This window comes from Triticum aestivum, chromosome 7A (genome assembly GCF_018294505.1).
Source record: "Triticum aestivum cultivar Chinese Spring chromosome 7A, IWGSC CS RefSeq v2.1, whole genome shotgun sequence".
NCBI lineage: Eukaryota > Viridiplantae > Streptophyta > Magnoliopsida > Poales > Poaceae > Triticum > Triticum aestivum.
Genome location: NC_057812.1, coordinates 727,864,007 through 727,875,024, shown reverse-complemented (window position 1 = coordinate 727,875,024; position 11,018 = coordinate 727,864,007). Strand labels below are relative to the sequence as shown.

At 45.9% G+C, this 11,018-nt stretch overlaps 1 protein-coding gene across 1 annotated transcript; it reads right to left on the bottom strand.

The window, feature by feature from the left end:
• Nucleotides 1-9,552: 9,552 nt before the first annotated feature.
• Nucleotides 9,553-10,720, bottom strand: LOC123147125 (expansin-like A4). The gene has a single exon (XM_044566361.1). It carries the CDS (start codon nt 10,688-10,690, stop codon nt 9,785-9,787), a length of 906 nt encoding a protein of 301 aa, XP_044422296.1. The 5' UTR covers nt 10,691-10,720; the 3' UTR covers nt 9,553-9,784.
• Between the last annotated feature and the right edge of the window lie 298 nt (nt 10,721-11,018).

Sequence of the window (11,018 nt, the reverse complement as noted above, 5' to 3'; positions counted from 1 at the left end):
TGTCTACTTTACATATGATAGGCTACGGTTCATATATGCAGAAGCTATTTACCTTCTCTCTGTCAGAACGCATGACTTGTTTTATCTCTTCTATATTAGTCATGCTTTATCTAGTATTTCTGTTAATAAAATCATTTGGTAAATTGCTCATATTTCCAACAATCCAAAAACCTTATTATAGGCAATTTACCCCAAGTGGTTTTGCTGCTTCCATGAGACCTCCTATGTTTGAGGGTATCCACTATAAGAGGTGGCGCGTGAGAGCAGTCTTATGGTTTCAAACCATGAGTTGCTATGACGCCACTCTCGGCAAACCTGAAGGAGAGCTTGATGCTCAACAGGCACAAGCTTTTCAGAAAATGGATACTCTGTTTAAGGCTGCTCTCTTGAGTGTTCTTGGTGAGAACATAGTTGATGCTTATGCGTCAATTGATAATGGAAAAGATATGTGGGATGCACTCGAGGCCAAGTTTGGGGTCTCGGATGCTGGCACTGAGCTGTACATCATGGAGCAATTCTATGATTACAGGATGACTGAAGAGCGCTCCGTGGTTGAGCAAGCTCATGAGATACAGTCATTTGCTAGAGAACTTGAGCACTTCAGTTGTATGCTACCGGACAAGTTTGTTGCCGGAGGTATCATCACTAAGCTTCCTCCTTCATGGAGGAACTTTGCTACCTTGCTGAAGCATAAGAGGCAGGAGTTTTCCGTCCCGGATCTCATTGGCACTCTTGATGTGGAAGAAAAGGCGAGAGCAAAGGACACACGTGCTCGAGGTATTGAGGGAGGATCTAGTGCCAATGTGGTACAGAAGCAGAACTTCCAGCCCCACAAGTTCAAGAACAAGGGCAAGTTTGATGGTAAAGCAAAGTTTGATGGGAAGAACAAGGCTGTGCAACACACGAACTTCAAGAAGAAGAATGGCAAGAAGAAAGGTGCTTGTCATGTGTGTGGGGATCCTGATCATTGGGCTCCTAGTTGCCCTAATCGCTATGACAAGCGTCATCCTGGGAAAGGCGGCAAGACCGCTAATGTTGTCATTGGAGACACTGACATGAAGGATGCTGGGTATGGTATATTTCCCACTATTCTTTCAGTATGTCATTCTCCTGACTGGTTGATTGACACGGGTGCTAATGTGCATGTATGCGGTGATATTTCCATGTTTTCGTCTTATCAGACCGCAGGGACTTCAACCGTGCTGATGGGCAACGGTTCAAGTGCTTCTGTTCGTGGTGTTGGCACGGTCGATCTGAAGTTTACTTCGGGGAAGATCGTGCGGCTGAAGAACGTGCATTATGTCCCCTCCGTCAATAAAAATCTTGTTAGCGGATCTCTTCTGTGTAGAGATGGCTACAAGCTTGTCTTTGAGTCGAATAAATTTGTAATATCCAAGTATGGAACCTTTGTTGGTAAAGGCTATGAGTCAGGAGGCTTGTTTCGTTTATCCTTATCAGACGTTTGCAATAAAGTTGTTAATCATATTTGCAACAATAGTGAATCCAATGTGTGGCATTCACGTCTTTGTCATGTTAACTTTGGTTGCATGTCGCGACTAGCGAAGTTGAACTTAATCCCTAGTTTCACCACCGTCAAGGGATCTAAGTGTCAAGTGTGTGTGCAAGCTAAGCAACCTCGTAAGTCTCACACGACTGCGGAAATAAGAAATCTTGCACCACTAGAGCTCATACATTCAGATCTATGTGAAATGAATGGTGTGTTGACAAAAGGTGGAAAGAAATATTTCATGACGTTAATTGATGACTCCACTAGATACTGCCGTGTGTATCTTCTGAAATCTAAGGATGAGGCTTTGAACTTTTTCAAGATCTATAAAGCTGAAGTGGAAAACCAACTTGATCGAAAAATCAAGAGGCTTAGGTCCGACCGTGGTGGAGAGTATTTTTCCAATGAGTTTGATGCTTTTTGTGCGGAACATGGTATAATCCATGAGAGGACTCCTCCCTACTCACCTCAGTCAAATGGGGTGGCCGAAAGAAAGAACCGTACTCTAACTGATTTGGTTAACGCCATGTTAGACACATCGGGTCTCTCCAAGGCATGGTGGGGGGAGGCGATATTGACAGCATGTCATGTCCTGAACCGAGTCCCCACAAAGAACAAAGAGATAACTCCATTCGAGGAATGGGAGAAGAAAAGGTTAAAACTCTCTTATCTACGAACATGGGGTTGTTTGGCGAAAGTCAATGCTCCAATTTCAAAGAAGCGGAAGCTTGGACCAAAGACTGTGGATTGCTGGGATATGCTTTTCATAGCATTGGCTATAGATTCTTGGTTGTAAAATCTGAGGTACCTGACATGCATGTCGGTACGATCATGGAGTCGAATGATGCGACGTTCTTTGAAGATATCTTTCCCATGAAGGATATGGCTACCTCATCTAATCAGGAGATGCCTAGTTCATCGAATCAGGAACCAGTTACAATTACCGAACCCACAATTTCGATGGAACACTTTGAAAGTCCTGTGGAGGAGAACAATGAAGTTCCTATTAGGAGCAAGAGACAGAGGACTGCAAAGTCCTTTGGTGATGATTTTCTTGTGTACCTCATAGATGACACTCCCAGTTCTATTTCAGAGGCCTATGCATCTGAAGATGCTGACTACTGGAAGGAAGCGGTTCGTAGCGAGATGGATTCCATCTTGGCAATGAAACTTGGGAGATAACTGATCGTCCTTATGGGTGCAAACCTATAGGATGCAAATGGGTATTCAAGAAGAAGCTTAGGCCTGATGGTACTATTGAAAAGTACAAGGCTCGGCTCGTGGCTAAGGGTTATACCCAAAAGGAAGGTGAAGACTTCTTTGATACTTACTCACCTGTGGCTCGACTGACCACTATTCGAGTTCTACTTTCACTAGCTGCCTCGCATGGTCTTCTCGTTCATCAAATGGATGTTAAGACTGCTTTCCTAAATGGAGAGTTGGACGAGGAAATTTATATGGAACAACCAGATGGGTTTGTACTAGATGGTCAGGAAGGGAAAGTGTGCAAGTTGCTGAAGTCTTTGTACGGACTTAAGCAAGCACCCAAACAGTGGCATGAGAAGTTTGAAAGAACTTTAACAGCTGCAGGCTTTGTTGTGAACGAAGCTGACAAATGTGTGTACTATCGCCATGGTGGGGGCGAGGGAGTTATCCTGTGCTTGTATGTTGATGACATACTGATTTTCGGAACCAATCTGAATGTTATTAAGGAGGTCAAGGATTTCCTATCTCGTTGTTTTGAGATGAAGGATTTAGGAGTGGCTGATGTCATTCTGAACATCAAGTTGTTGAGAGACGATGATGGTGGGATTACATTGCTTCAATCTCACTATGTGGAAAAGATCTTGAGTCGCTTTGGCTATAGTGACTGCAAGCCCTCTCCAACACCATATGATGCTAGTGTGTTGCTTCGAAAGAATCGAAGAATTGCTAGAGACCAATTGAAGTATTCTCAGATTATTGGCTCGCTTATGTACTTAGCCAGTGCTACAAGACCTGACATCTCTTTTGCTGTTAGCAAACTGAGTCGGTTTGTTTCAAAACCAGGAGATGTGCATTGGAAAGCTCTAGAAAGAGTTTTGCGTTATTTGAAAGGCACTGCAAATTATGGAATTCACTACACCGGGCATCCAAAGGTGCTTGAAGGGTATAGTGACTCAAACTGGATCTCAGATGCTGATGAGATAAAGGCCACGAGCGGTTATGTATTCACTCATGGAGGTGGCGCTGTTTCTTGGAAGTCTTGCAAGCAGACCATCTTAACGAGGTCAACAATGGAAGCAGAACTCACAGCACTAGATACAGCTACGGTCGAAGCAGATTGGCTTCGCCGGCTCTTGAATGACTTACCGGTTGTTGAGAAACCTGTACCGGGTGTCCTTATGAACTGCGACAATCAAACTGTGATCACGAAAGTGAGCAGCTCAAAGGATAACATGAAGTCATCAAGACACGTTCAGAGAAGGTTAAAGTCTGTCAGAAAAATGAAAAACTCCAGAGTTATTGCATTGGATTATATCCAAACGTCTAAAAATCTGGCAGATCCTTTTACTAAGGGTCTATCACGTAATGTGATAGATAATGCATCGAGGGAGATGGGTATGAGACCCACAATATGAGTTGTTCACAGTGGTAACCTATTCTTTGTGATCGGAGATCCCGTGAATTAGATGTGGAAGACAAGCTGTTGGTCAACTGAGAGGAGAGTATCCTTACTATTCACAATACCACTCCATGAAGATGCAATACTCTCCTTATCTGCATGGCAGGTTGATGTATATCTTAATGTGTTCTAAGTGGCTTATTTAAGCAGAGATGTTATCCTGCAGAATATCTTTTGAAGAACACACCTATATGAGTCTGATTGTCAAACTCTATGAGAGTAGGGTTCTCTCTAGTAAACTCATGAAAGGTCACGGAGTATGACGCATAAGCTCCACTCGCGGGGAAGACCCACGGTAGCCAGGTATCGGTCAAGGCTTTATGTGAAGCTAGATTCGCAGAAAACTTGCAGTTCAAGGCCCAGTCCACTGTTCAAGTTGCTTACTAGTGTAGCATAAAGTTCTAGGTGGAAGTTCAACTTAACAGTCTCCACTGCAGTACCGCTATATAAAACAGTGTTTTGGAACCAAAGGCAAATTTTTGTGTGCCTCTGGGATCTGGTGGGGGATTGCTGGAATTTTGTCTATTTTGGGCCTAGCCCAATAGCAGTTTCAGAAATTCCTAATAAATGCTAGAGGCCCACGCAGCCCATTTGTGCAAGGCAAGAGGTGGAACAAAAGTTTAGTCCCACATTGCTAGTTTAGAGGGAGTTGGACCTATTTATAAGGGAGGTTCTTTCCCCCCATGTATGAGCGTGAGAACAAGAGGGACATCCACGCGCGCTCCTCCTCCGCCGCCCGCCACGCCTCGTCACGCCGCGCCGCGGGTTGCGGGAATGAGCCGAGCCGATGTCTAAATTTTTGTCACGCACGACGGGTATATGAAAGGTCACGTGGGAGTTGAAACGTTTTTCTGTAGTGGACACTGAATTCGAACGGCGCGCCTCTTCGGCCGCTGCCTGTTCGCTTCGTCTCCCTTCGTTGCTTCACCTCCCGCCGCAGCCTCTTCGCGTCCTTCTCCTGTGCCTATATAAGAGAGGTCGCTCCTCTCCAGAGAGACACACCAGAAGATCCCCTTCCTCTCGCCACAAAGTTCCTGAGCACTGCGCTGCTGCTACGATCTTCCCCATCCCGGCTTGCGGCGTGCACCGCGGGTCGGGACAGTAGGCCTCCGAAACCGCACCTTTTGAGTCATGTACGGGAGAAGGGTGATAAGGTTTTTGGGGAGCGCTCAGCGCGACTACTGGCTGCTTCATCACGGACGATCCGGTCGCCGACGACTACTTCCCCGATGACGACTTCTTCCCCGACGTCCAAGACCTCCTCGACGACATGGCAGGCGAGGACACCGACCCCAAGTCCAGCGCTTCTGCTGCTGCTGTCCCGTACGTGCTCTTGTCTTTTCTGTTAAAGGTTCTGCCGCAGTTCCTTGTTCTAATCCTTGTCCTACACATGTTAGGTTCTACTTCATATATGCTACTTGCTATACTGTCTGCTTTAGATATGATAGGCTACGGTTCATATATGCAGAAGCTATTTACCTTCTCTCTGTCAGAACGCATGACTTGTTTTATCCCTTCTATATTAGTCATGCTTTATCTAGTATTTCTGTTAATAAAATCATTTGGTAAATTGCTCATATTTCCATCATTTACAGGTTTGATCCTTCTGATCTACGAGTTCCTTCATCGGCGATGGTTGCTACTCTGCTGCGCTGGTCCTATGGGGCTTTAGCACGACGACTTACCGACTGTCAGCCACATAAATACATATACTACCACAACTTGCCACCGTACACGTCACATACACACGACACCACACACGCGTACACGTACACATTCCATGAAAAAATCCATGCAAAGAAACTAACACAACACACGCGCGACATGCACAAAAAATTCCATGCAGAAAATATATAGCAAGTGGTCTCTCCACTTTGCAAATATATAAAGTCTGGGTGCAAGTACAACAAGCTTTGTAAAAAAATTGGTGGGGGACCACTTATACAAAGGCTCTTAGAGAAGGTTTTTTGGCCAAGATTGCTAAAATAGCAATTGGGTGCAAATATACAAAAGCGTTGAAGATGCTCTTACAAGCTAAATTCAGAGGCGAGCAACCATGGGATTTCCGATCATGCCCCCACATCCGAGGGGACGGTCTTGACGTCTTGTGGCACCATGTGAGCGATGGTGGGCACCTACGGGCACACGGGGTAAGTATGAAGTTTTTAGTAGTAGCTGCCAACTGAGGTTCCGGTGGGGGCACCATCGTGGAAGAAGAAGAGCGGGCCAGAAGGGGTCTTTGAATTTCGACCCGCCGGACAGGGCCACCAGACTCTCGCCTCGCTCCTTCACCCACAAACTAGATAGAGAAAATTTTCCTTCCCAGGTTAAACATAGGCCCCTTGCATTTCCATTGATCGGTCGAGCAAATAAACAAGAAACAAGGGAAACAAGTTAGGCTACTTGGTTTGTTTTCAAGTTCCAAAAGTCCATATCACCCAGCAGAAAAACTGCCGGTGAACTCCTCACGTTACACAGCCAGGAAAGAAACGATGGGCATGACTATGACATTGTCCTCCTAGTGGCTGCATTACTCCGGAATAATGGAGCCGGAGTACTACATAACCTCATCAACACGTACGCGTGCATGCATGCGTGCACAGGGTTTCTCTCCATTAATAAGGAACAGTATCTCGATACAAAGTCCACGGTGGAGCATGTCCATATTTGTTCCTTCATTTTCATTATTTTGAGAACGGCGGCTATATGCAAGTTGTCTGAATTTGCAATTTGGGTAGGTTGATTTCGTGGGAGAAAAAAGAAGGAACCGCGGTCCAGAAAGGTGTTGAAAGGAGTGGATTCAGGGATGGTGAAAGGTGAAGCAAGAAGAAAGAAAAACATCATGTTGGATCTCAATCCATCGGTCCAGAAAGCTAACTTACCCAAAATAAAATTCCTGACGACTTAGTCCCTACTTTGAGATCGGTATTTGTTCCTTCATGTCACTGGTCGTCAATTAACTCTAGTATTTACGTGTACTATACATTCATGCATGCAGAGGAAGACACATCACACATGCTAAAGGTTGTAATGAGACATCGTATCACTTTGAACTTTAGTTACAACAGCTGCCATGAGAAAGATCTTGCAAGTTGAAACACAACGAACTAATAAATCAAAGTTGGAAGTGGACAGATCAACAAGAATCCATGTGCCAATTAGAAACTAGTACTAATGCAATAATAATTTTCAAGCATGCAGCTGGAGAACAAAATCTCCCTGATTTTGACTACGTCGTCGCTGAAACTGTTTGCGAATCGCAGCATAATTTATTCTAGTATGGCATCTATTGTAAAATAATACAACTATGGCTGCATTGATACTGCTCCTGGCAGATTTGATCCCAGCTTGATATTCTATCAGTCAATATTAAAACAGCAATTTGGCCGAAATGAACTCATTAAAGGAATGCTCCAAGCTATAAATATTCATATGGTACTACTAAATTGAAGGTGTACACAGTTGTTGGATTTGGTCGACTTGCAATTATGCAAACACAATGATTGATTAGCAGCTACGCACATAGTTGCAGTTTCTTGTGATGATTAGCCCGATCTCTTAGCTCACCCACCCACCCTGTGTGCATGCATGAGTCTAAAATGATAGTGATCTCAAGTCAAGTGTGATGGCCACTCATATGCACTAGCTAGCCGGTTTCTGCTGTATTGGTCAATGGCGCCGTGATGGAATCAGAATCATGAAGCACGCACAGTTGGCATCGCATATATATTATATATAGCCATATGTATGTGCCTACAAATAGATAATTCTAAATACGACGTGCCTGTCATGATAATAATGTTGTCTTATATGATTATATCTAATCTCGCTGCAAAAAACTGGCTTAAATGAACTTAGCAAGGCAGTTGGAGAACAGATATCCATGATCGATTATACCAAATCATCATTTCAAACAATTTGATGACGACCAAATCATCATTTGAAGCAGTTTGCTAATGACCGATGGTTTGATTTTTTCCCTGAATAAGAAATATCAAACCCAAACTCGCACAGAAGTGTGTGTCAGCAATAGTTGCACATGTTGGGCCATTGCAAGGGTGGCAGCAGAACACAACATCGCAACATTTTAAATCACAAGAGAGGCCCTCCATTTGAAAATTAGAAACTCAGGAGAAGTTTAGTCAAAAACCTCCCATATCATCTACTATTGCGTGTAATCAATGTGCCAATTAGAGATTATATAATTGTCCAATAATAAGTATATATCTAACATGCAGTTATGCAAAATTCGGTGATGAATTGGAAGCCGTACATTGATGCAGTTTATTGTGATGATTATGCTTTTTTACCACTATCTTGGGTTACGCCCCATAGGCACCACACCCCCCACAGGCGAAGTGTTGAAAAGGCGTCGCATGTGCGCTGTGACGAAGGCACATATATTTAGTCCCTAGGTAGTCCATGGATCTGGTTGTAAATTTTATTACCTCTGGTATTCTTTGTATTGTCATGATTGAAGATGAATATATTGAAAGTTTCTCACAGAAAAAAGTTAAAAAGACAAGCATGGGGCAGCTGAATCAGTTTCGGAGAAAAAAAAGATGAACAAATTTGTCAAAGCCGAGAATAAAGATGGGATGAGGACAAAACAAATCCCCATCCCATCTTTGTTTCCTTAGAAATGAGTATTTGGGCAGGTCTCCCTTAGTTGATTGTAAGAGGAAAGCATTGAGCATTTTCAGGATGATGATAAATTTGAAGATATCCAAGATTAATAGAAGGGTAAATATGGTGGCGCACGAGATTGCAAAGTTCACTTTTGACAATAGGTCTGATGGTGTGATTCTTAGTGTTCCGCCCTGTGTGTCTAAAGTTGTAAAGGATGGTTGTATGACTGTTTTTTAATTAATTAACATATGTGAGTGGTTTAAAAATATGGGATGGGGAGGAAGGACGGAAAAAGAAGCGTAAGACAATGCCATGCAAATTATGCAATGCACACAACACACTTGATAAGTGGATTCGCAAAAGCAAAAAAAAAACACGCTTGATAAGTGTCTCCAAATTCAATAGAGAAACATCAACAATGGCCGACGCAAGGCATCTCCAAATTCCTAAAAACCCTCCGGCCGGCCGGGATATACCTATGATGAGACATTAGAGATTAGACTAGCTGCCGATAGCTCACCCTCACACTCATATAGTCCATGCATGAGTACAATGACAATGATAGGGTCTCAACTCTCAAGTGTGTACCTCTATGTATAGCCCACTACAATACTTGATAATATGCACTAGCAACTTGCTAGTGTGGTTAACGGCCGCCAGTCATGGTGGAAGCACACACCATTTCTCTCGGCGGAGCTTCGGCGACGACGACAGTGAAGAAGAGCTTGCGATGAGGCGATCTTTGTACATTTTCCTTCTTTGGGGAGGGGGGGGGGGTGTCCTTTCTACTGTTATGTCCCTTTCTGCGTTTCTTCTCGGTGCATGCAGCGGAACACGCACACGATATCTGTAGTGTACGGTGTATATGCATGCAGCAGCATCGACCTCCCCGGCAGCCGGCCGGTGGCGTGTAGGCCGGCTCCGACGAACCATGGTCACCACGATCCTGGATGGATGGAGCGTGCTTGTCATCTGAGCTCCTACTACTCCTCCTCGCCGTCTCCGGAGGCGGAGCAGGAGGCGCCGCCGCAGGTGCTTGCGGCGACGTCGGTGACGCGCAGTCCAGTGTCGTAGACCGCGCCGGCCTGCCACTCCGCGGGGAGCACTACACCTTCGGCTCGAAGCCACTTGCCGCCGGAGCCGGCGGTCACGACGAGCCGGAGCCTCAACGGGCCGGCCGGCGTGCGGGACGTGCGCCACACGCCCGGCGACCCCTCGCGCTGCGTCATGTACTGCCATGTGGTCAGCGACGGCGCGGCGGTACTCTGGGTCGTGGCAGTGGCACCAGGAATTTCCGCCCGCGCCACCTCGACGGCGACGATGTCGGTCTGGCCGCCCTGGTAGAGGAACCTGACGGCGAGGTGGCCCTTGTCCCTGCTGCTCGTCTCCTCCACCCTCACTGCAAGGTTTTTGCTTTTATAAGCGCAAGGTATCCTCCTGAAGTCGACGTCGACGGCCGGCTGACCATCGGCACCAGTAGTAGTCAAGGCGGCGAAGGCGTCCTTGGTAAGCATGAACCGCTCGCCCCCGCCTGTGCTGTTCGTCTCCGGCACGTCGGCGACGACGACGACCTTGACATCGTCCTTCGCGCACGCGCTCCGGCCCCTGCACCTCAGCTGGTAGCAGGCGCCGCAGGCCTGGCCTTGGCGGAAAAAGCCGGTGTTGACGGCCGCAATGTGGAAGCTCCCGTCAGCAAGCTCAGCTGCCGCTGCCGGGCCACCGTACCCGCACGCGGCTCCGGTGATGGTGGCATCGGGAGGCAGGAGGGAGGCGGTGGACCACCGAGGGCACCAGTCGCAGCGGTGCGAGGGACTAGCAGAGTAGCAGGCCACTGGGGACACCAAGACGAGGAAAAGTAGAAGGTGGGCAAATGCGACGGCGGTGGCCATGGTGGAAAATGGAGAATGGAGAAGATAGCTAGCTATGGAAAGCAAGGTGCAAGGTGCTTAATTAGTCTCGTCCGATTAGGACATGGATACACGATATATAGATGGCTGGATGGATGTGCCTGTCGCTGAACGAAAGCTGGCCCGCCATTTTATTTTGACTAGTACGTATAACCAACCGTGTACGTGCAAATTGTATGGCTCTCAATCGTGTCCATGCTATCTTTTTTCTTTTCTTTGATGGAGTGTCCATGGTGTCTGAAAACTATAAAAATATGACATATATGCTCAAGAAAAATGATTGCAATTTCATGTTAAATTGCACTAGATT

Bases quoted from the DNA above. Each gene is read 5' to 3' on its own strand.
- LOC123147125 (XM_044566361.1), bottom strand. From the start codon at position 10,690: ATGGCCACCGCCGTCGCATTTGCCCACCTTCTACTTTTCCTCGTCTTG.